This window comes from Haliotis rufescens, unplaced genomic scaffold (genome assembly GCF_023055435.1).
Source record: "Haliotis rufescens isolate VD_foot unplaced genomic scaffold, xgHalRufe1.0.p SCAF_15, whole genome shotgun sequence".
NCBI classification, from domain to species: domain Eukaryota; kingdom Metazoa; phylum Mollusca; class Gastropoda; order Lepetellida; family Haliotidae; genus Haliotis; species Haliotis rufescens.
In genome coordinates, this window is record NW_025963835.1 from 18311147 (window position 1) to 18338493 (window position 27347).

Below are 27347 nucleotides of genomic sequence, written 5' to 3' on the forward strand. Positions count from 1 at the left end.
CTTTACACAAAACCGCGGCGACCAGTCAAGACGATCTGATCGATAATCAAGGTCTATATATTGTGATAAAACTTGTCTTACATCGCCAAGTGCATCAAAACACGTGAGCATCTTGATTAAAAACATGAAAAGATTTAGAAAATATCTGTTGACAACGAGTTAGCGGTGCACATGCTTTGCAAATCCTTCAATCGACCGAAATCTGCATGACAGTTTACGAACCAGATTTCGATTTCTGAGCGCGATTTTGATTGGACTATGCATAGACTCGTTAGTCCAGCCAAAATGTAACTCCATAATACCAGCCTAGTTCGGCAAGGGTGGAAACTGGACTTTTATAGTCAGTTAACTCTCTTGCCTCGGGATGATGGTTATCTGCTGAGATCATGTTTTGCTGGTTTCGAGCTGATGGTCGGCAGAGTGTGCGCAGACGTCATTACCAACTTCTTGCTAAGTCCACACAAAAGAAAATACTGTTGAAAATAGTAAATATCTTAAATATGAATAATTTAATTAAAATAAATTATCATCCAAACTTTCATGCATCAAATAACACGAGCCTCCATTCTTAGCAATCGTGTCCAATATTTTACAACTCTATGCTGGCATAGAACATATGTATATAGTGGCCTGTATCCCCAGGTACTGATCTATTTAAAGCGAATTTATTAATTTCAAGGAATGTTTTCAGGTATAAAATCTGAGTCTCGACTATGGCACTGTCATCCTTGGTACCCTTAATTTCTGTCAAATAAAGTAGAATAGGAGCATTTTTTCCATCAAACAAAGCTACAGCGATTTTGAATGAAAAGAGGTGAAACAGGAATTATGGCTTTAAAAGCTTGGCTGGCAATTGTTGTACATGCTGTTATTGAGCTTGATCAAAACATTATCCCAAGATATTTATAATAGGTACTGGTTTTAATAACCGTATTATTATAAGTCCATTTTTCAGATTGCTTTACAATACCAGCGTGTTACTGTGTAACATTATATCTTTTATATATCGTGTAACAAATATACCATGATGCGAGATCAGCTAATTCAATAATATAGAAAGTAAACAGTACCGGGTTCAGAATACACCCTTGGCGTACACCACATTGTGAAACGAACAGTTTCCGACCATTATACACGACTTTACAACAGAATACATGTTTCGTAAAATATTAAACATTTTACCTTGGCCACCCTAAGCATGAAGCAATTACAATAGTTCTGTCCACAACAACAAAAATTTGTCTCAAATGCATAAGAGTACAATAGAATATTCCTTTCGTTTTACATAGATATTTTGTGCACAAAGCCTGGAGTGTGAAAATATTATCAGTTGTTGAATAGTTAGGACGAAAACGTCCATCCATTCTCAATCCTTTCTCTAGAATTGTTGTGAATACTTTACCCATTACATTTAAAATTAAGATGTCTCTATAACTATTTGGCTTATTTTCACTGTCTGGCTTGAATCCAGGGATACTCATGCCATTATTCCAGGCAACAGGGATTTTACCATGATCTAGTATTATTTTGATCAGTATATTTAAATGTGCACGTGTAAATTTATCAAACATTTTTAAAAATTAGGAAGGAATGCCATCTTCCTCTGGCACCTTTCCTGCTTTCAATGACTTAATAGCTTTGATAATTTCACATTCGGTTATAACACCAGATAGAAGATCTTCGGTAAAAGTGAATCTGTACAGTGGCTACATGTGTGTTTTCCAACTCAATCTACAATATTTAAATCAAAATCAGTAAGTTAGCCCTCACAGTAGGGTTAAGTATATCGCTAGAATAGTTGAACCAAACATCAGCAGAAATTTTTATTGCTTGACATTTTTTAACTAAAAACAGTTATCACAAAGACTTTTTTTACAGTCACTGTCATGTGATCATTGTTTTCTTTCTTCAGTGATTTTTCTTTCACGGGTTTCTTTCCTTCCGGTACAGCATCTTACAAACTCACATTTGGCATTTATATACCTCTTTAAATTCTCCTCACACTCAAAATGTCTGAAAAGACTTAAACGTGAGAGCTTACATGTTTTGAGTTTTTCACAGTCACTATCAAATCATTCTGGTTGAGATTTGTACCTGGAATCTGATGAACTGAAGATTATGGAAAAACGATATCAAAATAGATCGGTCAGTTTGTTAGTTGCTCGATCTATATCTCTTCTAATAATATAGACCGCCTCCGTGGTCTAATGGTAGACCATCCGCCCGGATAGCGGAAGGTCCGGGGTTCGATCCCAAGCCGCGTCATACCAAAAGATGTTAAAAGATGGTACTTGTTGTTACCCTGTCTGGCGCTCGGCATTAAGGGGCTAAAACAAGGACTGGTCGGCTCGGAGTCAGTAAACTGTGTCTGAGTGGGGTACTCATGTTGAACTGCGGCATGGTAACTCAGTGTGCTAGCACTATAAATCGGCATCAGTCCGGACTAGTACAAGCAGCCACACACACACACATACACGTGCATTCACGTCGCTATATAAGTGCAATAATCTTGGACGCGACGTTAAACCCCATTTCACCTCACCTCTAATAATAGAGTGAATTCACTGTTTATTACATTAACAATGTCTCAATCAATTTATTCCTGGTTCCTTAGTACTCGGTCGATGAATTATTTGAGAGGCATTAATAAGAAGTTGACGGATGACAAAGTAGACACAAACTGGAAGGTTCCAGCCTTGTTTGACAACTGTATAAGGATCTATACCGAAACGTCGCCTTTACATTAATTAAAGGAGTTGTGATCCATAAATAATGTCTACTTAGTACTTTGTCGATATCGTGTAATAACAGAGAAGGGGGGAGGGTATCTGCGAGGGAGGCTTAACTGTGCAACAAAAGCTACGTGGTCAGATTCATTCCTAGCGCTGACAGGCATATATACTGTCAGGGGGGAGGTATCACTTGATAGAATAACATATTCCACAAGACTAAATCTTGCTTGTGAAAGAAACGTATATTGTCCTTGATCATCTGACACCGATCTACAGAGCTCAATATGCAGACTACCACAATTATTGATGACACAATTAGATGAGCAGTGTGATAAACTGATATTTGGTTGCATCAACTAAGATATGATCAATCTCCTTCCAAGTTATATGAGCCAAAGTCATAGATAATCTGAAGTAGATTACTTTTTCCAATTTGTCTATTCTATTTCCATTATGTTTTTCATGCTCGTGTGAGTTTTCTAAATGTATATATAAATTCTATACATAGATGATCTTAAGAGTGTTGATCTGAGAGTTAAACAGTATTCAAATCTTCATATATCTTGCTGAAAAATGGTATAAAACTGTTCTTTATCAGAACTGAAATCCCACCTAAAAGTCTACCTCTCGCCCCAGCTCTGTGTGCAACGCAGTCATGGCACATCCGTGAAGATCCAGGTTGATGCATTTCACCGTATCCCAATTGCGTGGATCGATGCTTATGATATCAATCACTGGATTGACTGGTCCAGACTCTAATATTTATCTAATATCATGTAGCTGGTATAGTTCTGACTGCCGTTAAGCAACAAACAAACAAACGAACAAACAAAAACAAACAAATCAAAGCAAGTGTGATCAGACGTTTACCACTTCGGTGAAACCCACCAGCACGGGTATGGTGCTAGAAACATAATCGGAGCGTATGATAAGTAATAATAATCACGAGATATACATAAAAGCGACAAAACCCTTTCCATATTCATAAGAAATCACTGCTAAAAGCAGAGTCGATGAACATATGTTTATGAAATAGTGATGACACCGCGTATTCGGGAAAAGGCGAGTATACCCTGCCTCGCGGATGGCACCCGTCACAAACACAAAGACATGCAAGAAATCTTCATATGTGCCGATCAGTTTGCTTAAACAAGAGTAGAATCTTATTGCGCTGATCACCTAGAAGAGATATGTCCTGAAAAAACCCTGAATAATCGAAACCGCAAGGTAAAGTGCAGTGTGCCAGGTACACTGATGTCTTGGAGATATACTTGTCACTGATATAATAGGCTTGGAACTTGGAACACGAGAATGGTCATTACGTTGTGCCGCGTGCACAAACGGAGGCACGCACACGAACCTATGATATACATAATTATCCGAGTTATCTGGCAAACCTTAGAAACACGATACCTTACGCCAGGCCAACCGTCCTACGCCCAGTGTGTTTGTTGACTACGGTTTAAGACAATGCCTGTGTTAATATTGATTACTATTCGTCAGAAGGTGACGGTGAGTTTTGAGTGTGCTCTGATTCTTACCATGAATTGCCTATAGTTTCTGATCCTACAATGACTGTAAAAGATCAAATGAACAGATTTTCTTCTTTTTGACAGGTGCCACCAAAATTCTCTTGACATCAATACTATTTGATAGTGATTCATAAACGCATGCTTCTGGTGCAAACTGATGGGCAAAAGGAGGCGAGGTGAGGTGAAATGGGGTTTTTACGTCGCGTCCAAGATTATTGCACTTATATGGCGACGTGCATGCACGTGTGTGTGTGTGTGTGTGGCTGCTTGTACTAGTCCGGACTGATGCCGATTTATAGTGCTAGCTCACTGAGATACCATGCTGCAGTTTAACATGAATGCCCCACTCAGACACAGTATACAGACTCCGAGCCGACCAGTCCTTGTTTTAGCCCCTTAATGCCGAGCGCCAGACAGGGTAACAACAAGTACCATCTTTTAACGTCTTTTGGTATGACGCGGCCGGGGATCGAACCCCGGACCTTCTGCTCTCCTGGCGGACGCTCTACCACTAGACCACGGAGGCGGTCTCACAAATATTGATGACACCAGGTGTTCGCGAAAAGATTAGCGTATTTTGCCTCACCGATTGAGCTACTCACAAACAAATGCAAAGGCAAGTTAAGTGAGTGAGTTGGGCTTTAACGCCGCTTTTAACTGTATTCCAGTTATATCACGGTGTGTCAGCTTAATGTGGGAGGAAAGACCGAAGTGATGCAGGTCTCAGACGTTTACCACTTCGGTGAAACCCACGAGCACGGGCATGGTGCTGACAAACCTAGAAACATAATCGGGGCGAACCGGAATTCGAACCCACAATCATAGGTTTCTGGCGTGCCTAAGGGACACAACTCTGCACAGCCAATGGCGGCGCTTTAGTCCGTGTCCCATCACGTTAAGTCAAGATGTGGAAACACACGAAACTAAGACATAAAATAACATACTGAACTACGTTTTTCCGTTTTGGGTGTCATTACGATCCTAGCTATCTTTGGTAATTAAATATAGTCTTATCAATATTTCATGCAACTTTAATATGTTTTAATTATTTCTGTTATTTCATTTGTGATTTTAAACGGAAGTATCCTTTTGTGCCTTATGTAAATGCCAGTTTTTTTACTATACTCAACAACAAAAGTTCCTGTGACACCAATATTTTAGTGTAAAGTAAGTAAGTAAAGTTTGATTTTTAATATTGTAGTACATGTATGGAATCAAGTCACAAAAACGCAACTGCTACAGAAAAGCATGCATTCCATGCAAAAGATGACTTTTATGCAAGCCCCATGCATTTCACTACCCACGAATGGGTATAAAAACATATGCGTTAACGGGATTCCATATGCATTGTTTAGCATCGTACTGACAACAACCACTCAGAAAAACAACAAAATTACGCAATTATTCAACATTACGAAATGCCACACCTGTCCGAAAATGAGCGCCTGCGAGCCATTGGTATGCTTGAAGCAGGATCGAGTCAACGTGATGTCGTAAGACAATTTAACGTCCACAGAAACACCATTTGGTGTTGGCAACTTTGGCAACAGACGAATGCAGTCAGAGACCATCCTCGGAGTGGCAGGCCACGCGTAACCAATAATCGACAAGACAACTGGATTCGAACAACACACCTACGAAATCGATTCCAGCAAGCAACAGTGACTGCAAGAAGCATCCCTGGCCTTCGACGAATATCTTCACAAACCGTACGTCGTCGTCTCGGATGTGCAGGAATTGTTGCCAGAAGACCCGCCAGACGTCCCATTTTGACAGGAAACCAGCGTCAAGCAGGTCTACAGTGGTGCAGACAGCGTCTACGCTGGACGACCAGTGGGGACAAGTTCTATTCACTGACGAGTCTCGTTTTCACCTCAGCCACAGCGATGGACGGATTCGAGTGTACCGACGTCGAGGTGAACGTTACGTCAATCATGGTGTCATGGAAGAAGATCGGTTTGGGGGCTGCAGCGTTATGGTATGGGGTGGGATTTCACCAAGACAGGGGACCCGTTTGATAGTGGTAGAGGGAAATCTCAATGAACAGCGTTACCGCGACGAGATCATCGGCCAAGTTGTTCTACCGTTTTTGCGTCGTCATGGCCCAGGCATTACCTTTCAACATGACAACGCCCGGCCTCATATTGCTTCGAAACATGCTCCAGCAGATATGGACAGATATCCCACAGGACTTTGTGCGACGCCTGGTCAATTCCATGAGACGAAGATGTGTTGCTTGCATCGCAACCAGAGGTGGACACACACGCTATTGATTTGTAAATTGACATTTTGGCATGTTCATGTTTTTTTTTATGAAATCAGTATGGCAAATTTAAACCATCTGAGCACTTACAGGAGTCTTTTATCTGTTGCAAACCGAAATTGTTTCAGATTTGGTAAAAAACATAACTTTGCAGTAAATCTTATTCAATGTCAAAGGAACTTTTGTTGTTCAGTATACATGCATCCCTTAGAGCTATATTTCACTGAAGGGGCGGTCGGGTAGCCTAGTGGTTAAAGCGTTCGCTCGTCACACCGAAGACCCGGGTTCGATTCCCGACATGGGTACAATGTGTGAAGCCCATTTCTGGTGTCCCCCGCCGTGATATTGCTGGAATATTGCTAAAAGCGGCGTAAAACAATACTCACTCACTCACTCACTCACTATATTTCACTGAAAACATGATGTTTATTATTTTAGAAACCATCATGGCTTCAGCCCAAATCCAACTGCTCCTGCTGGCTGCTGTTCTGGTAATAGTAACGATGTCGTTTCTGTCGTGGCAGAGAGTACAAGGGTGAGCAGGGCTTGCTTGTATTACCTTTTGTTTCTTTCATGGACAATCCGAACGACTCCGTGGTCTAGTCGTCTGCCCGGAGAACGGAAGGTCGGTGGTTCGATCCCCAGAAAGACGTTAAAAGATGGTACATAGAGAATCTCACAACGAGTGTTGATATATTTGATATTAAAGACACGAGGGGGAGATTTTATTTATCATCCAAAATCATTCTTCCAACTTTTTCAGTTTGTAGACAGTAATAAGCAGTGTCTTAAGTGTATAAAGTACTTCTAAAAGCTTTAGTGGCAGGGCCATTAGTGATGTCATTTGATTGTGATGTCATCATAACCAATGACGTCACAATGGTCTGCAAAGCAGTGTGATGCAATTTCATTGCAGCGATATCTAAAGTGTAGATATCGCTTGATCTCACCCAAGCGACATCTCCAGTGGGAGCCAGTTTTGGATGATATGCTCGAGTATGCAGTATACATGTTATTTATTTTCAACAGTAAAGACAAGAAATACTAATAGGGCAAGATTGACAAAAAAAATGACTGAAGACTGTTTAATGGATTAAAAGGCAGATGCCATAATTGTTTTTTTCAAATGTTAAGGGCTTACACAGTTTCGGGTCAATACCCAAAATGTCAGTCAATACCTGATGTGACCACCATTAGCATTGATCACTGCCACACATCTCCTGTACATTGAGTGGATCAGACGATTTGTGAAGGCCCTAGGGATCCTCCTGCACACATCCAGAGCAGCTGTGCGTAGTTCATCGGCAGTTGTAGGGACTGGGCGCACACTGTGCAGGTGCCTTTGAACCTCATCCCACAAGTGTTCGATGGGGTTCAGATCAGGGCTGAGGGCTGGCCACGGTAGAACACGGATGTTGTGTTGTTGCAGAAAGGCCATGGTAGCTCTGGCGACATGGGGACAAACGTTGTCCTGCTGGAAAATGTGTTGTTGATGTTGTGCAAAAAATGGAACACCATGGGGTCTGATCACTTGGTCGATATACCGCTGAGCAGTGACGCCGTGTCCCCGACCTTGACCAGCATTCAGAAAGCACATGGGTCCAAGTCTCGCATTAAGTCCAATCCCTGCCCATATCATGACGCTAGGTCTACCTTTCCACAACGTTTCTGTCAGCGAAACGATCACCTCGACGCCGCCAAATTCTGACTCTTCCGTCTGCATGGGAGACACAAAAGCGACTTTCATCAGAGACGATGACACGCCTCCACTCACGATGACGCCAATTGCGATGACCCTGTACCTACTGAAGTCGTGCTTGTCGATGCCGTGGTTGGACAACAGGACGACGAGCTGGTCGGCGACATCTGAGGTTGTTGGAACGGAGACGTCGGATCACAGTGTCCCGGCTAATGTGTCGATTATGTGTTCCTATGGTCTGTCGAGCACTTTCACTTGCAGTTAGGAACGGTTGTCGCTGGTGTTGACGGGTAATCTGACGATCTTGTCGAGGTGTGGTGACCCTAGGACGACCGCTCCGAGGAAGGTCATCTGTGGTCTGTGTAGCATTGTATCGATGCAGGAGACGGTAAATTGTGGTTATGTTAACGTTGAAATGACGGGCTACATCTTGGACAGACTCTCAAGCTTCCAAACGTCCGATAGCCTGGTTTCTCTGAATTTGAGTTAGGCGTGGCATTGTTGACCAAGGAGTGGTAGGTCCAAGAATCGGCAACAGCTTTATACCCACTACAGTTCGTGACAGTTCGTGCATTTTCGATTTCGCGAGAAATTGGTGCATGATACCCACATATTCATTGAAATGGTGCGTTTTGGCGATTCGTTTTTTATGTTGCGTTTTTACTCGGGGCTTCCAAAATGCAACCAAAAACATTGATAACACCATCAGGTTTCACTACGTGCTAAAACTCGTATCAATTTATTGTTCCGTGTTTGTTACCTATTTGCTTAAAACCACTTGCGTTTCTTTTACGTGTGAGTAAATTAACACAAGTTGATAAATGTGGAAAAAGTTGTCCACTTTCATCAACGAGTGCGATACCACAACATAGAAATAGATGGAATTGAAAGTATGACGCCATGTGTGAAGTGAACTGGTGGATATGTGTGCCGTCCTTTCTTACCGACAGATCGCAACGACTGAATCATTGTTAAATGAAGTCCTTGATTTGCACTTGGGATGGGGTTAAAGGACTACATTTAAGGTCTCGGGTAATCACAGGTAATGAGAGCTAATCACTTGGATCTCGAAAAAGAATATGACACTTGTATCCCATGGTTGACACTGAATAAGCGGGATTGGGTGTTCAGAATCGGTGTTTAACATGGATACCCCACTCAGACACAGTATACTGACTCCGAGCCGACCAGTCCTTGTTTTAGCCCCTTAATACCGAGCGCCAGACTGGGTAACAACAAGTGCCATCATTTAACTTGGTTTGGTATGACGCGGCCGGGGATCGAACCCCGGACCCTCCGCTCTCCGGGTTGACGCTCTACCACCAGACCACAGAAGTGTGAAGCCCATTTATGGTGTCCCCCGCCGTGATATTGCTGGAATATTGCAAAAAGCGGCGTAAAACCATACTCACTCACTCTAGCTGAAATATTGCTGACTAGGACGTTAAACAACATTCACGCACTCACATGCGTGTTTTCTCATTGAAAGAATTTCCTTGTAGCTGTCACCTTTTTTTGTTGCCATGGATATGATGAGGTCTTTTTTATTGTCATTGTTGTGTTTTTAATTCAGTATTCCTTGATACAGATTTCAAAACATGTCAAATGGACTGATGCCACGACCTGCCTTAAAATCTTATTTGAATGAAAGCACCTTAACACGGAAAAGTTTCAAAAACGATTCAAGTTGGCATGCTTCTGGAAAACTCTCAAGTTTGTCATTAATTGATAACACACATCTGTATAAGCTGGAGGAAACTGTCAAAGTGAAAATCGTTCTGTTTGACCACAAGAAACGACCTAAATCTCGTGGAGGTGATATGGTAGTAGTTTGGATGAAAGACAAGAAGAATGGCGCTGCTTCCGCCGGAATTGTAAAGGATCATGACAACGGGACGTATACAGGTATTCTGCGCACCTTGTGGACCGGAACAGCAGAAATAAGGGCGGCTGTTGTTTCATCCAGGGAACGAATAGACTTTACATACGACATGTTACGCAAAGGATACCAGGGGAAGTCAATTAGTTGCACATTCAGGTCAACTAGGACAGTTGAGACTACAAGTGGATATATGGACATTAACAATATGAAAACAGACAATCTTTGCAATTTCACCAGTCAGTACCATGGTGTTCCATTCTATTGTGGAAAACCCAAAACACCAGGGTTGCGATGCGGAGACTGGACTCAAGTTTCTAGCAAATTGAGTTATATGACTCTAAGCTCGAACGAGCAATGGTTTTCCACGCAAGTATCTATTATTAGAACATACGTTAATTTATTTTAAGTGAAATTATATCTTAGGTTATATAATCTTTATTTTTTAGATTTAGAATCGAATGCCATTAAAAGACGACGTATTCTGACATAAATGAAAGTAATGCAAATTGTAAGAGACGAATGCGTAGCGTCAGCAGAATATTGTAACGATTAATGAAGACTGCTATATGTTGTGCATAACTCCGGTTGATACCTTCTTTCAGATAATATCTTGCTTCAGATTATGAAGCCAAAAGGACATGTCAGTTATTATTACCGTAGCATGTAAATAAGGTGTGACACACATGACTTCGTTTACTTTTACCGTAGCATGTAAGTGAGCTATGACACGCAAGAATTCATTAAGATTTAAAGTGGAAATCGGTTATTATTACCGTAGCATGTAAGTGAGCTATGACACACAGGAATTCATTAAGATTTAAAGTAGAAATCGGTTTTTATTACCGTAGCATGTAAAGGTGCTATGACACACAAAACTTCGTTAAGATTTAAAGTTGAAATCGGTTAGTATTACCGTAGCATGTAAGTGAGCTATGACACACAAGAATCCGTTAAGATTTAAAGTAGAAATCGGTTATTATTACCCCAGCATGTAAGTGAGCAATGACACACAAGAATCCGTTAAGATTTAAAGTAGAAATCGGTTTTTATTACCCCAGCATGTAAGTGAGCAATGACACACAAGAATCCGTTAAGATTTAAAGTAGAAATCGGTTATTATTACCGTAGCATGTAAGTGAGCTATGACACGCAAAACTTCGTTAAGATTTAAAGTGGAAATCGGTTATTATTACCGTAGCATGTAAGTGAGCTATGACACGCAAAACTTCGTTAAGATTTAAAGTGGAAATCGGTTATTATTACCGTAGCATGTAAGTAAGCTATGACACACAGGAATTCATTAAGATTTAAAGTAGAAATCGGTTTTTATTACCGTAGCATGTAAAGGTGCTATGACACACAAAACTTCGTTAAGATTTTAAAGTAGAAATCGGTTTTTATTACCGTAGCATGTAAAGGTGCTATGACACACAAAACTTCGTTAAGATTTAAAGTAGAAATCGGTTATTATTACCGTAGCATGTAAGTGAGCTATGACACGCAAAACTTCGTTAAGATTTAAAGTGGAAATCGGTTATTATTACCGTAGCATGAAAGTGAGCTATGACACGCAAAACTTCGTTAAGATTTAAAGTGGAAATCGGTTATTATTACCGTAGCATGTAAGTGAGCTATGACACACAGGAATTCATTAAGATTTAAAGTAGAAATCGGTTTTTATTACCGTAGCATGTAAAGGTGCTATGACACACAAAACTTCGTTAAGATTTAAAGTAAAAATCGGTTTTTATTACCGTAGCATGTAAAGGTGCTATGACACGCAAAACTTCGTTAAGATTTAAAGTAGAAATCGGTTATTTTTACCGTAGCATGTAAGTGAGCTATGACACGCAAAACTTCGTTAAGATTTAAAGTGGAAATCGGTTATTATTACCGTAGCATGCAAGTGAGCTATGACACACAGGAATTCATTAAGATTTAAAGTAGAAATCGGTTTTTATTACCGTAGCATGTAAAGGTGCTATGACACACAAAACTTAGTTAAGATTTAAAGTTGAAATCGGTTAGTATTACCGTAGCATGTAAGTGAGCTGTGACACCCAAAACTTCGTTAAGATTTAAAGTGGAAATCGGTTATTATTACCGTAGCATGTAAGTGAGCTATGACACGCAAAACTTCGTTCAGATTTAAAGTGGAAGTCGGTTATTATTACCGTAGCATGTAAGTAAGCTATGACACACAGGAATTCATTAAGATTTAAAGTAGAAATCGGTTTTTATTACCGTAGCATGTAAAGGTGCTATGACACACAAAACTTCGTTAAGATTTAAAGTTGAAATCGGTTAGTATTACCGTAGCATGTAAGTGAGCTATGACACACAGGAAATCGTTAAGATTTAAAGTAGAAATTGGTTTTTATTACCGTAGCATGTAAATTAGCTATGACACACAAGACTTCGTTATGGCTTAAAGGAGAACGAGATCTGGAAATTGAAATGTTTTAGAGTACTAATGATTCTGATTAGTAATATTTTTAATAATGTGGTTGACTTTCAGGTCGCCAACAGAATACTTATCTGAAGTCATCAAGATAAATGTTATATCACAAGGTATGTGTGAACATGAATACATCTCTCAACACTATAGATACAGGAAACGATTTTAGTTTTATGAAATAATAAACACAACATACCGTTATTTATGTCAATTATGAATACACTGCAATGCATATAGTATTAATACATAATAAACATATCCCATTGTGTCTTCAAACTTCAAATTGAATTGAATGCAAATAGAAATGGCCCTTGATAAAGTTCAGTGGGTGTTATGTCTCAAGCTAGCACCTTTTTATTCTACGGCTAAAGGGAATATGTGAGCATGTACTTGTCATAATGAAGTGTTAATGGTTGTCATTTTATTATTCCTACAGTTGAAGGTGATACCGTATCTGCATCTCGGCCATGTTACCTGCAGGACCCTCGGAACACCTGGCGTGCCACCCCACCTGTTGGGTTTTCTTATCAACACACATGGCGCCCTCTATCGTGTTTTAGCAACACCACAACTACAAATAGCTACCATCACTGCCTAGCGAACAGAACATTGAGACTGTATGGTGACTCCACTGTAAGACAGTGGTTTTCATATTTGTTCATAAAGCTCAATCTCACCTTCAGATCAAAGCCATCGGAGATTCGAAATAATGTTGAACTGATGTCCCAGAAATGGTATGAATACACTGCTGCATTCAACATTAGACACAACTATACTGTGTCTTGGTCACCGCATGGTCTGCCGATGACGTTTCAAGACGCCAACATGACAGACATTCGACCAGTGTTTGTTCGGCTGGAGGATATTCCATCACAATCTACAGATATCCTTCTCGTTAACTTGTATTCTCATTTTGAATTGTTTCCCTTACATATTTATCGATCTCGAGTGAAGCGAACTAGACGGGCTATAGAAGAATTACTGATACGATCTCCGAATGTAATGATTGCCATCAAAGGACCACATAATTTTGTTGTTGAAGGTAAATTTACGACCACTTTGGGCGGGATGTGGGGTCCTGTGTATGAGAACATTCTGAAACAAGAGTTTGTTGATCTCAACAACCGGGTGGTTTACCTCGACTTCTGGGATATGACAGTTGCTCTGGAATCTGAAGATATTCACCCAAGTGAACAGATAGTGAAAATGATGCTGAACGTGTTCTTCGGACACGTTTGTAAATTGAGTAAGTAATATAAAAAAATATATAATATTTCAGAATTGTTTTTTAATTTGACAGTTGCTCGAGAATCAGAAGCTATTCAGCTCGATTTGAAGATGGTGAAAATGATGCTACAGTTCTCTGGACATGTGTGTAAACGGAGTCAGGGAAGACAGCTATTTGTCAGAATAACGCCAATGTTGACAAACATTCTATATGAAACCACGCCCTCAACCACGTACTGTGTCATAATCTCGAACGCAGCCAATGATACACGATACATGTAGCTGAATACATGAGTGTGTGTCAGACATATGTTACGAAACGTATTTTTCATGTTCATGAATACTGACAAGAGTATCGTGTAAAAACGATGATGAACGCATGAATTTAATAATCTCATTTCCATCCAAGAGAAGAAGTAGCATCATCTACAGACTGAAACTGTGTCAGTTGATTTTACGTCACGAATAATGGAGTATGACGTCACCATCTCCAAAGTCTCACTTTAATCTGTTAATGTATTTCCAGTTGGTACACCTGAAGCAGCATCCGTACAGGGTGTCTCCCATATCCAATGTATTTCCAGTTGATAAACCTGAAGCAGCATCCGTACAAGGTGTCTCCCATACCCAATGTATTTCCAGTTGATAAAACTGAAGCAGCATCCGTACAGGGTGTCTCCTACATCCAATGTATTTCCAGTTATTAAACCTGAAGCAGCATCCGTACAGGATGTCTCCCATATCCAATGTATTTCCAGTTGATAAACCATGTAGCAGCATCCGTACAGGGTGTCTCCCATACCCAATGTATTTCCAGTTGATAAAACTGAAGCAGCATCCGTACAGGGTGTCTCCTACATCCAATGTATTTCCAGTTAAGACACCTGAAGCAGCATCCGTACAGGGTGTCTCCCATGTCCAATGTATTTTTCCAGTTCATAAACCTGAAGCAGCATCCGTACAGGGTGTCTCCCATATCCAATGTATTTCCAGTTCATAAACCTGAAGCAGCATCCGAACAGGGTGTCTCCCATATCCAATGTATTTCCAGTTGATAAAACTGAAGCAGCATCCGTACAGGGTGTCTCCCATATCCAATGTATTACCAGTTGATAAAACTGAAGCAGCATCCGTACAGGGTGTCTCCCATATCCAATGTATTTCCAGTTGGTTAAACTGAAGCAGCATCCGTACAGGGTGTCTCCCATATCCAATGTATTTCCAGTTGATAAAACTGAAGCAGCATCCGTACAAGGTGTCTCCCATATCCAATGTATTTTTCCAGTTCATAAACCTGAAGCAGCATCCGTACAGGGTGTCTCCCATATCCAATGTATTTCCAGTTCATAAACCTGAAGCAGCATCCGAACAGGGTGTCTCCCATATCCAATATATTTCCAGTTGATAAAACTGAAGCAGCATCCGTACAGGGTGTCTCCCATATCCAATGTATTTCCAGTTGATAAAACTGAAGCAGCATCCGTACAGGGTGTCTCCCATATCCAATGTATTTCCAGTTGAATAAACTGAAGCAGCATCAGTATAGTGTGTCACCCAAAGCCAGTGTATTTCCATGACATGCTGTACTATCTCGATCAAAATCGCAGTCACCCATGCAATAAAAATAATTGTCAACAAATATCAAAATCACCATTATTAGTTAAAGCCTTGGGTACGCAAGGGTGGATCAGGGAGTGGGAAATGTCAAAATGGTTATGTCACTCCAAAGAGCTAAAGATTGTTTTCAGTAAATGTGTATAGACAAACTAATAGCAAATGTATATATATATATAACGAAACAAAACCAATTACAAAATCAAATGGGACATAATCAAGAAATCAAACACCAACAAAAGAGACTCAGGGATTTGCAATCTACGCATGGAAGAGAAGCTCGAGATTCTCATGCTAACATCCAACAAGCTAAACAAAAGAAGCGAGCTCATTTCCACCTGTCGCCATGGTAAACCCCCAAGCCGAGCAAAAAAGAAAGGGTCAAACTAAAAACCATGTTTCATTATAAGATAGACACAATTTTATGGATAACAACTTCTTTAATACTGTAAAAAGCGACGTTTCGGTATAGATCCTTATACCGTCAAGCAAGACTGAATGGGGGACATAGTGCAGAATATATATAGCAAGTGGAGGATTAACAGTAGAGGATTAACAGTAACAACAAGGGCATACATGAGTGGGATAACATAGGTAGGTGTGACAACAAGGATGATGCTATCACAACACGATGGACTTGCTATATATATTCTGCACTATGTCCCTCATTCAGTCTTGCTTGACAACGGTATAAGGATCTATACCGAAACGTCGCTTTTTACAGTATTAAAGAAGTTGTTATCCATAAAATTGTGTCTATCTTGTCGTCCGCCAACTTCTAAGTAATGCCTATCAAACAAGTCATGTTTCATTATGCCTGATGATCGTATGCAATAACACTACAATCAAACAGATTCGAGTCTCGGTGGCCCAGAGCAAGTTATTAGGTTTTAAACATCTATAAACACCTATTGATTTAACGGTTAACGTTGCCCCCAAGATGTACTTACACAGCGACGCGTATGCAAGTGTGTGTGTGTCTGCTTGTCCTCGGCCGGATTTGTGCCGGTTTTCTAGTGCTAGCCGACTGAGTTTTACACGGATACCCTACTCAGACAACATCAGACTTCACTCCAAGATGGCCAGTCCTTGTTTTATGCCTTCAATGCCAAGCAGAGAGTAACAGCAATTAGCAGCTTTGAAAGTTATTGGTATGACGCGACCAAGGGATCGAGACAAGGACCTTTCGCTCACGGGGCAGACACTGATTTGATAATGAAAGACGATGAAGTCAAGGGCGTTACTGAAGACGGGCATCGTAGATGACTTTCAGATTCAGAAGTGGTGCACTTCATTTGATACCTTACCTTCATTTACTACCTATCTCGGTTAACGCACCGCAATATTCTTTTACCAACATATTAGAGAGTGCCAAAATACTGAACATGTGTCCTGGAATTAACTGATCTGTAACTGATTGATTGATACTCGTAAAAGATCAATGATGTCAACACAATATAGTTTCACGCTGGTATGCTTACATCTCTTTTTCGTAGATCAGTCTCACAATTGAGAGATTTAGAGTTGATATACCGGGACGTTAACGGACGCGAGTGCGTCATGTCATCGACTGATTGACGTCTTGAAGACAATGACTAACAATGAGTGAGTGAGTGAGTGAGTGGGTGGGTGGGTGAGTGAGTGAGTGAGTGAGTGAGTGAGTGAGTGAGTGAGTGAGTGAGTGAGTGAGTGAGTGAGTGAGTGAGTGAGTGAGTGAGTGAGTGAGTGAGTTGGGGTTACGGCGCTTTTAACAATAGCACGGCGGTAAAAAGCAGTAATGGGTTTAACACATTGTACCCACTTGGAGAATTGAATCCGGGACTTCGGCGTAAAGAGCGAAAGTTTTAAACAAAAGACTGGTCCACAGCCCCTGACTATTGAAGAAGCAATATGGTCTGGTCCCTCTGTCAAAACGTAACCGATTCATATGAAACTCCCACAAACTGTATATACATGTATTTTCTATTTTTGTATCACTTGTTCCCCTCTGTATTTATGGAAGCTGTTGCCAAGAAGCCCAACATGTTAGAATAAGTTTCCTTCACTTCCGTCTGTTTTATGTTCCAATCCTCTTCTATGTCTATGTTTTGTTTCATTCAGAAATAGAAGAGGATTGGAACATAAAATGTGATATGATATAGGCATATTCATTATTTTGAATTTTGATGAATGCAAATATAATTTCGGTAATTTTAAGAAGGTACTATCCAGTGAAGGTCATGCGCGCTTTGGGCGATTCTTTTCAAATCATTATTAAAGTGTTGCCAAGTAGCATCACACAATATATATCCAGATATAGCAAAATAAGCAGGCTTTGGTCGATAAGCTTCAATATTGTATTTGTGTTCATGTAGGTTGTAAATGTATGGTATTATCATTGCTATGGCTATATAATATCTGTTGTACATGACAACGTATTTGGAGCCAGAATTTTACTATCTGCCGAGAGCCGCATGATGGCATGTTTTTGTGCACGTCTTCATACTATCTGCACTGTTCACGTGCATTTGTAGCCAACCATCACTGAATGCTTCAGCGTGTTTTTTTTCATATTTCTTGTTGATCGCAAAGTTATGATCATTTGGACGACTAATAAAACACATTTTTAATCCTTGTTTGTGCTACTCTTACAGAAACTAAATAAAAGTCCAAGGATATGTCTGATCTTCAAATGTTTCTTTTTTTGTTTTATACAGTAATTATTGCAATGTTTTCATTGTGTGATGTGATATTGTAAAAAGAACAACTAGACTTTTGAGTAACTTAAAAATATAAATTCCAAAACATTTGACATACCTTAAGTCAATAATTATGTAATTATGGTTGTGTAATATAAGGTTCACCATTCGACAAATCTGGGTTTTCTGGGTTGTGACTGGTAAGGTCAGAGGTTTTCTGTGAGATTTTATATAGCAACCGAGTAGTCCCTAATTTTGCAGAGAAATGGCCATCAGACGTTACAATATTCCTGGAGCACGAATCTTCTATGGCATTCATGGAGCTGTATCCTATCGTGGTTGCTGCTAAACTTTGGGGACATTTGTGGACACACAGACGAGTGCTATTTGATTGTGACAACCAGGCCACGGAGTTTTTATTAAGAAGATGGAGAAATTTCGCAGACTGGTGCCGCAGGCATATGTACTCACACAACAGTGCCCACCCAGCTCAGACATCATGTGGACTTGAACAGTTACCTTAGTACCCCGTGGCAGCAGCTATCAGTCAGGGTACTAAATCTGCATACTCTACAGGCTTCCAGTGCTATGTAAATTTTCCGTTGAAATTCAGCCTAGTCAGCAACCTGTTACTCCAGTCCACCCTCTCACCGATAAGTGAGACTTATCTACAATATTTCGTGGATCAGTGTTTCGGATGCTAAAACTGAAACATGACACAGTGAAAACTTACCTGGCCGGCATCGAGTTCATGTACCTCCAAGCTGGTATCAAGACCCTTTTTGACGATGTATCTTCAGGAACAGTACACAGACTACAGACTTTATTAAGAGATGCAATCAACATCTACAAGAAGCGCTTGCCTATTACCTACAGTGTTTTATGTAAACTAGTGGTTCAGTTACAAGCAGGTGTGTTTGGATATTTCAACGATCTGGCTATGAATGTATGTGTATAACTGCCTATTTTGGATTTCTCTGTTGTGGAGAATTTACTTGTTCCTCGTCGTTTAATCCAGATGTACTTCTAACAGTGAGCGATGTGCCATTTGAACAGACACAACATAAGTGCATCTTAAAAGCTTCCAAAACAGATCCCTTCAGAAAGGGTGTGCAACTAGTGTTGTTCGCTACATCTAAGACTGTGTGTCCTTACATGACCCTTATGACATGGCTTCAAGTTAGGAAGTTGAACGGAGCAAGACCCAGTGATCCTCTCTTTGTGGAATCGAACTCTAGAGCTATTACTAGAGCTGTCTTCTTGTCCTGGCTTAACATTGCTCTCACCAGGGCAGGCTTAGAATCCAGTGCTTATTCTGGACATTCATTCCACATTGGTGCAGCAACTACAGCTGCTAGTGCCAGTGTGGGAGATCATTTGAGTAAACAGGTGAAATTCAGACTGTTTCACCAGATACATCATAACACCAGAAGAGACATTAAGGAAAGCCAAACGAACATTATTCTTTGAGTGACTCTTGACCAATGTGTGTGTTGTTCTGGGACATAACCTGGATAATATAACTCATTCGACAATGTTGGATTCAGTTTTTAATTCTCATATGTAGTATATTTAACATTATCGTCTTATATCATCAATTCTATACTTTTCTTATCACTTTGGGGGCTCTCGGTTTTTACCTCGCTTTGGGCTTTGCGGGTCAATCATTCTGTAGACTATCATTATATGGCTTGTGGCCCCCAAAGTATTTTCATTTTCACTCATACCCGCAGGGTATCACCCTTTCTACTGACCTCTAAATTACATTGCCCGCAGGGCAACCTTTCCTTATACCCGCAGGCTATCACCCTTTCTACTGATTTTCATTTCACTCATATCCGCAGGCTATCACCCTTTCTACTGATTTTCATTTCACTCATATCCGCAGGCTATCACCCTTTCTACTGATTTTCATTTCACTCATATCCGCAGGCTATCACCCTTTCTACTGACCCGCAGGGTCTCTAAATTACATTGCCCGCAGGGCAACCTTTCTTATCTGGTATAACCGTTTTAGAGGTACCCGCAGGGTTCTAAATCATTTTCATATATATTTCAAATATACTTATGCAACTCGCAGGGCTGTCTTTTTATACTACTTACCCGAAGGGTAAGTTACCTTTCCAACACCGAGTCAGCCCCCGAATCGTATGCCATGTCTTGTTTATAATAAACATTTGATCGTACTCAATTGTTTTTGTTGTCACTGCACAAAATGTTAATGTTAATATTTTGTTTGTGCAGTGATCAACATAGCCTTTCACCTATTATTAACATTGTTGTCTACACAACAGATGTATATATTTGTCACCTACGACCATCTTACAAAAATAGTCAGTTTGGACATAGCTATTGCATCTCTTGGCTTTAGGAGGCTTTAGGAGATATACGACAGATAGCGGATCTAACTGTAGTTCTCGTTTTAACCACTCAGAAAAACAACAAAATTACGCAATTATTCAACATTACGAAATGCCACGCCTGTCCGAAAATGAGCGCCTGCGAGCCATTGGTATGCTTGAAGCAGGATCGAGTCAACGTGATGTTGCAAGACAATTTGGCAACGTTGGCAACAGACGAATGCAGTCAGAGACCATCCTCGGAGTGGCAGGCCACGCGTAGCCAATACTCGACAAGACAACTGGATTCGAACAACACACCTACGAAATCGATTCCAGCCAGCAACAGTGACTGCAAGAAGCATCCCTGGCCTTCGACGAATATCTTCACAAACCGTACGTCGTCGCCTCAGATGTGCAGGGATTGTCGCCAGAAGACCCGCCAGACAGACGTCCCATTTTGACAGGAAACCACCGTCAAGCACGTCTACAGTGGTGCAGACAGCGTCTACGCTGGACGGCCATGCAGTGGGGATAAGTTCTAATCACTGACGAGTCTCGTTTTCACCTCAGCCACAGCGATGGACGGATTCGAGTGTACCGACGTCGAGGTGAACGTTACGTCAATCATGGTGTCATGGAAGACGATCGGTTCGGGGGCAGCAGCGTTATGGTATGGGGTGGGATAACAGCAAGACAGAGGACCCGTTTGATAGTGGTAGAGGGAAATCTCAATGGACAGCGCTACCGCGACAGATCATCGGCCCTGTTGTTCTACCGTTTTTGCGTCTTCATGGCCCAGGCAAGACCTTTCAACATGACAACGCCCGGCCTCATATTGCTCGACTTGTTCACTCTTCAACAAAACATCGTCAATGTCATCCCCTGGGCGGCTCGCTCCCCAATCGAGCACATGCGGGATGAGATGGATCGGCGCCTTCGACGTCAACTACGTGTTCCACAGACACGCCAGGAATTCGAAACATGCTCCAGCAGATATGGACAGATATCCCACATGACTTTGTGCGACGCCCTGTCCATTCCATGAGACGACGATGTGTTGCTTCAATCGCAACCAGAGGTGGACACACACGCTATTGATTGTAAATTGACATTTTGGCATGTTCATGTTTTTTTATATGAAATCACGCATTTTCTGAAGTCAATATGGCAAATAAAACCATTCGAACACTTACAGGAGTCTTTTATCTGTTGCAAACCGAAATTGTTTCAGATTTGGTAAAAAACATAACTTTGCATTAAATCTAAGTCAATGTCACAGGAACTTTTGTTGTTCAGTATATGTTCTCTGCCTCATTGCATTTATTCACCTGATAAAGGAGGAAGTATATTCTCCGAAACATTGTGTTCCTCATAAAAATAGAAGTTGACTTCCATAAATTCACTTCCTAATGTGTATCACTTCTAAATGCCTTTCAAAGACTTGATCCAAGCTATAGTCTGAATTTTACTTTTCATCCAGTGTAAATCGGGGTTTCCCAAATAGATTTCTCGGCACTGAGACTCGTTATACTATCCACAAATACATGTACATTCATACACTTGACATGTATACTATTAGGTTTGACGATCTAGTTTAATCAAACAATTCATAGCAACCGAATGAAAACGGACATGAACTAAACTACTTGGCATTAATCACACAGACTTGACGAAGGCCAGACATGGAGTCATACTCAGGTCTCATTTCACATAGTATGGGGGCGGTCGGGTAGCCTAGTGGTTAAAGCGTCACGCCGAAGACCAGGGTTCGATTCCCGACATGGGTACGATGTGTGAAGCCCATTTCTGGTGTCCCCCGCCGTGATATTGCTGGAATATTGCTAAAAGCGGCGTAAAACCGTACTCACTCACTCACTCACTCACATAGTATGCACTGTGTAACAGGGGCGACAATGCAGAGCCGCTGTGACTGTCCTCGGTGAGAGAACACTACTTCTTGTTCCGTTTAGCCGACACTGAATATATGACACAACGCTCCCGCTCATACGGTTACATTTAGAAAAAGTTGCGCCACCCTGTATACTACTTCCGGGTTTGGGGCGGTAGGGTAGCCTTGTGGTTAAAGCGTTCGCTCGTCACGCAGAAGACCAGGGTTCGATTCCCGACATGGGTACGATGTGTGAAGCCCATATCTGGTGTCCCCCGCCGTGATATTGCTGGAATATTGCTAAAAGCGGCGTAAAACCGTACTCACTCACATAGTATGCACTGTGTAACAGGGGCGACAATGCAGGGCCGCTGTGGCTGTGTTCGGTGAGAGAACACTACTTCTTGTTCCGTTTAGCCGACACTGAATATATGACACAACGCTCCCGCTCATACGGTTACATTTAGAAAAAGTTGCGCCACCCTGTATACTACTTCCGGGTTTGGGGCGGTAGGGTAGCCTTGTGGTTAAAGCGTTCGCTCGTCACGCAGAAGACCCGGGTTCGATTCCCGACATGGGTACGATGTGTGAAGCCCATATCTGGTGTCCCCCGCCGTGATATTGCTGGAATATTGCTAGAAGCGGCGTACAACCATACTCACTCACTCACTTCCGGGTTTGCCGAGTTTGTCTGCGGTCATGGCATTTAATTCGCTCCACTCAAACCTGGCGAAATTATAATTATACATAATATTAACACCTATTTATATCTGAGTTCAGTACTCACTACATGTCCTGACAAAAACCTTGTTGGCCAAAACAGTTGTTTGGACCCTCTATTTACAGAAAATAACAGCTGTGTCTTTTGAAGCAGTGACCAAATTTTCTATCTGTAACGGACATCCAAGACTGACGATCTCAACCTTGGGTGTTTCCCTTCTATTTATGGCATCATCATACCCCTTAATAGGACATGGGGAATACCCAAAACATCATCATAGCCATTAATAGGACATGGGGAATACCCAAAACATCATCATAGCCATTAATAGGACATGGGGAATACCCAAATGGATAATACAAATGTACATTCAAAAGATAGTACATTTATCGTGATGTTGATAATGAAATTGTTTTGACGTCTCTTTTGCTTTCACGTCATGTTGTTTCCATAAATGGAATCCTATTGTTCCGAAAATATCTTACTATGAAGATAATGACTTTAGAAAGAGACTTTGTCGTGTTTAAAAGTGAATCCCAAATAACCAACTTTTAACTCACTCACGACAAAATGATAAAAAGCAACTTTACAGGCAGATACAATATTTCTACTCTGAAACTACCTCAGCAGACTATTTTGAGGGACATGTCATGTGTATATTTAGCCAGTAAAGTGAGACCATGATCACGTGAGTGTAACTGAATCGTTTACAGTTGGACTATCCTCTCTCAACCGCCAATCAACAGCCGTGTTTCAACACACGGAAGGGCTTCAACGCATAAGGTTATCTAACCGAGCAATATTATCCTGTTCGTGATTCTGTGACGAAGTGTGTTCATACCTTTCGAATGTACGCTGTTAGGAGCTAGAGAACCTAAATTGTGTTGTAGCATTTCTGTAAATTGTGGTTATATATTTCGAGTTATTCATGGATTCCAACTGGCAGTTTTGAGCCAACCATGTTGGAACGAGTTGGTGTTTGTTACAAACGATTTTCTTACTTCGCGGTGTAAGTATGTTTCAATATCGTGAGTTTGTATGTTGTTTTAATTACCTTTGTATGAAATCAATTTGCTGCTTTGAATTAAATGATGTTCAACTGAGGACTTGTGTTTCATTTTGCCATGAAGAAAGGTGCCTTTTGTACTTTACCTTACGTGGGTCTATAAATACACAAGTGGGGGTGTTCCAGTGTAGTCTTAAAATAAATATGACACAGCTTTATGTACGGAAAATAGGCATGTAACTACTTTCCTCTAAAAGCACTGTCACTTATCAAATTTAGCGATTCAACAGCTCCGATGCTTTTTGGATGTCAGCAATTATTTGTTTTTAGTCTTTTGTGGTCTGACATTAGTCTGACAAATGTTGTGATAGATATGGATATCAAGACCAGGCGATTATTAGTGATCCGGTGATTATTTGAGCTCCGTAAATTATTAGAGAAAATACAGTTTTCTTCCGGAGTATGCGCATGCGCAGGACGGTGGAAAGAGGAAACGCTTAAACAGTTTGTTAGTAAGTTTGGCTAGTAATTGTCACAAACCTTCTTCCAATTAGATATGGAAAGTAATCAAATGACAGGTGCCATCTCAAAGGTGGGCCTGCAGATCACCAATGAGTCACCGGAATTTAGAGAGAGGCTCGATACATTTCAGGACTGGAGCAGTAGTGTTGTCAACAAGTATTCTCTTGTACGAGCTGGTTTCAAATTCATTGGTAGGTATTTTTATTTTTGTTCGTTGTTTTGCGCTATTGACAGCAATAAAGCGATTTCATTGCTGACTGTAAATAATCGAGTGCATGGGAAGTTGAATAGATGACCTTAGGTTAATCACTTATAACTTCTTTATTCTTTGTGGCTACGTTTTAGGAATACTTAGTGTCATGTATTCATGTTCTTCCAACTTCTATATGACAATCAAAGAAATAATTCTAAGTTACTAACCATATCACCTACAGTGGAATGCTAGCCATTATTTCAACGGGTGCATTGCCAAATAAAATTTGAGGTGAGGTGAGGTGAAATTGGGTTTATCGTTGCGTCCAAGATTATTGCACTTATATAGCGACGTGCATGCACACGTGTGTGTGTTGTTGCTTGTACTAGTCCGGACTAATGCCGATTTATAGTGCTAGCTCACTGAGATACCATGCCGCAGTTTAACATGAATACCCCACTCAGACACAGTATACTGACTCCGAACCGACCAGTCCTTGTTTTAGCCCCTTAATGCCGAGCGCCAGACAGGGTAACAACAAGTACCATCTTTAAACGTCTTTTGGTATGACGCGGCCGGGGATCGAACCCCGGACCTTCCGCTCTCCGGGCGGACGCTCTACCACTAGACCACGGAGGCGGTCCAAATAAAATGTAGCGCATGTGGGTGTCCTTGTGCATTTGCTACTTTCTGAAATGAGAATATTCGAACTATTTCAGGCCCTGGTGACAAGGTGCAGTGTGCATTCTGCGGGGGAAAGTTGTACGAATGGACCACCGATGATGATCCTTTTATCCAACACCAGAAGTTCTTCCCAGGCTGTGCCTTTATCCTACAGCTGGCACAAGACAAAAAGAAACCTGTTATAGCTCAGTACCAAGGGCTGGCCGATCGTAGGGCAACCTTTACCAGGGGAAGCGTACAGATCTTTTCACCAAACCGTTTTGCGGCTGCTGGCTTTTACTATGACAATGAGCTGACGCTGTGTTTCTACTGTGGGGTGCAACTCCGGGATTGGGGCCCAAATGATGACCCGGTCCTTGCACATCAAATCTTTAATCCAGGCTGTGGCTACATAATGGACTCGTTGAACTTCCAGAGACTTGGCATCTCAGAACATGCTGATGGGTCAGTTGAATGTCTTCGACACACTGCAGAGTCAAGTCTAATCAAGGATCCACATCTTCGGGCACAGCTGGATGATGTCACCTCGTCCCACCCCCTTGTTAAGGAGTTACCAAATAAGTATGATATTGAAACAAAACTCCAAGAAATGAAAATCCAGATTATTAGAACTGGAAGGAACTTTGAGACTGTTGCAGATTTTATTGCTGGGGTTGATAAGCGAAAAGAAGCAATGGGAATCAAAACAACTGATACCCAAATGACTGGCCCAGGTCCACAACTCTTTTCTGAGAACCAGAGACTTCGCCAGTTGAAGTTGTGCAAGTCATGCAATACTGATGCCTTGGTTGTCTTCTTGCCATGCGGTCATCTGGTTAGTTGCTACTCGTGTGCAGCGACCATTCATAAATGTCCCATCTGCAGTGCGGGGATTCATGGTACAGTGCCAGTTTATTATTCATGACATATCTGTGAAGATCTTGGTGGTATTTGACTAAGTAGTGAATGTTGTTCAAGGTCAAAGCCCGCAATATTCCAACCACAAGAAAAAGGATAATTCACTATGAACTCGTAAAACAGTGCAAGACATGCAATGACGATGATGCCATGGTGGTCTTCTTGCCATGTGGACATCTGATTAGCTGCTACTTGTGTGCTTCTTCAGTTCAGAAGTGTCCCATCTGCCGAGCAAGGATCCAGGGTACAGTGCCAGTATTCATGACACGTCTTTGAAGACCTTGGGGGTATTTGAGTGTGTGAATGCTGTTTAACACCAAAGACAGCAATATTCCAACTACGCATATATATCACTGAATTATTAGGGTAATGATCCAAGCAATAAGGGTTCAACAACAGGCCTTTTACCAATTTGTGAAACATGTGAAATCTTGCTGCCTTGACCTGAACATGTGAAATATTGCTGCCTGTAATAAATGTAATCAACCTAAATTATTATTCTTTTCATTTGTAATAATGTGTGCTGTATATCCTTAGTTCTGCTTTAGATTTGTGACACCTGTTTCTTCTCATCATGTGGCATGACCCAGTCCTTGCAACCATTTGGAGGAACAAAGTATTCTTGTACCCACCTTTCAGCAGACACTGGTGGCGTCAGACATTATGAAAAAAAACAAGGCCAATGTCATATGTAGATATTTCCAAAACACACTTTTAACTATAGAATGTAGAAGTGAGTGAGTATGGTTTTACCCCGCTTTTAGCAATATTCCAGCAATTTCACGGAAGGGGGCACCAGAAATAGGCTTTATACGCTGAACCCATGTCGGGAATCGAACCCGGATCTTTGGCGTGATGAGCGAATGCTTTAACCACTAGGCTACCCGACCGCCCCATAGAATGTATGATAAAACAAAAGGATGGTGTCTTACTTTTCCAGGTATATATTTATATATTTTGTCAATTTTATCAATAAAATAAGGTGTTGAATAGCAATATGTTGTCTGCG

The 27347-nt window shown here is 41.1% G+C and overlaps 2 protein-coding genes across 6 annotated transcripts in view; both read left to right on the forward strand.

Annotated features, from left to right (window-relative positions):
• The window catches only part of LOC124138655 (NXPE family member 3-like), a 39505-nt gene extending 25666 nt beyond the window's left edge, over window positions 1–13839 (forward strand). The window contains exons 1-5 of one of the 4 annotated variants that reach the window (XM_046505398.2): window positions 4361–4440; window positions 6966–7062; window positions 9815–10474; window positions 12627–12679; window positions 13003–13839. In XM_046505398.2, the coding sequence (XP_046361354.2) occupies window positions 4422–4440; window positions 6966–7062; window positions 9815–10474; window positions 12627–12679; window positions 13003–13820 (1647 nt within the window). In that variant the 5' untranslated portion in view covers window positions 4361–4421 and the 3' untranslated portion in view covers window positions 13821–13839. Of the gene's footprint in view, window positions 1–4360; window positions 4441–6965; window positions 7063–9814; window positions 10479–12626; window positions 12680–13002 lie in introns of those variants that run through there. The other 3 variants (XM_046505401.2, XM_046505400.2, XM_046505399.2) reach the window with 3 other exon arrangements.
• A 9925-nt stretch (window positions 13840–23764) lies between these two features.
• LOC124138656 (E3 ubiquitin-protein ligase XIAP-like) lies at window positions 23765–26486 on the forward strand. 2 transcript variants are annotated; one of them, XM_046505404.2, is made up of 3 exons: window positions 23765–24045; window positions 24597–24755; window positions 25477–26486. In XM_046505404.2, exons 2-3 carry the CDS (start codon window positions 24599–24601, stop codon window positions 26343–26345), a joined length of 1026 nt encoding a protein of 341 aa, XP_046361360.2. In that variant the 5' UTR covers window positions 23765–24045; window positions 24597–24598; the 3' UTR covers window positions 26346–26486. The 2 variants fall into 2 exon arrangements, with proteins under 2 accessions (XP_046361360.2, XP_046361359.2); XM_046505403.2 differs by having other exon boundaries at window positions 23765–24755.
• The last annotated feature ends 861 nt before the right edge of the window (window positions 26487–27347 follow it).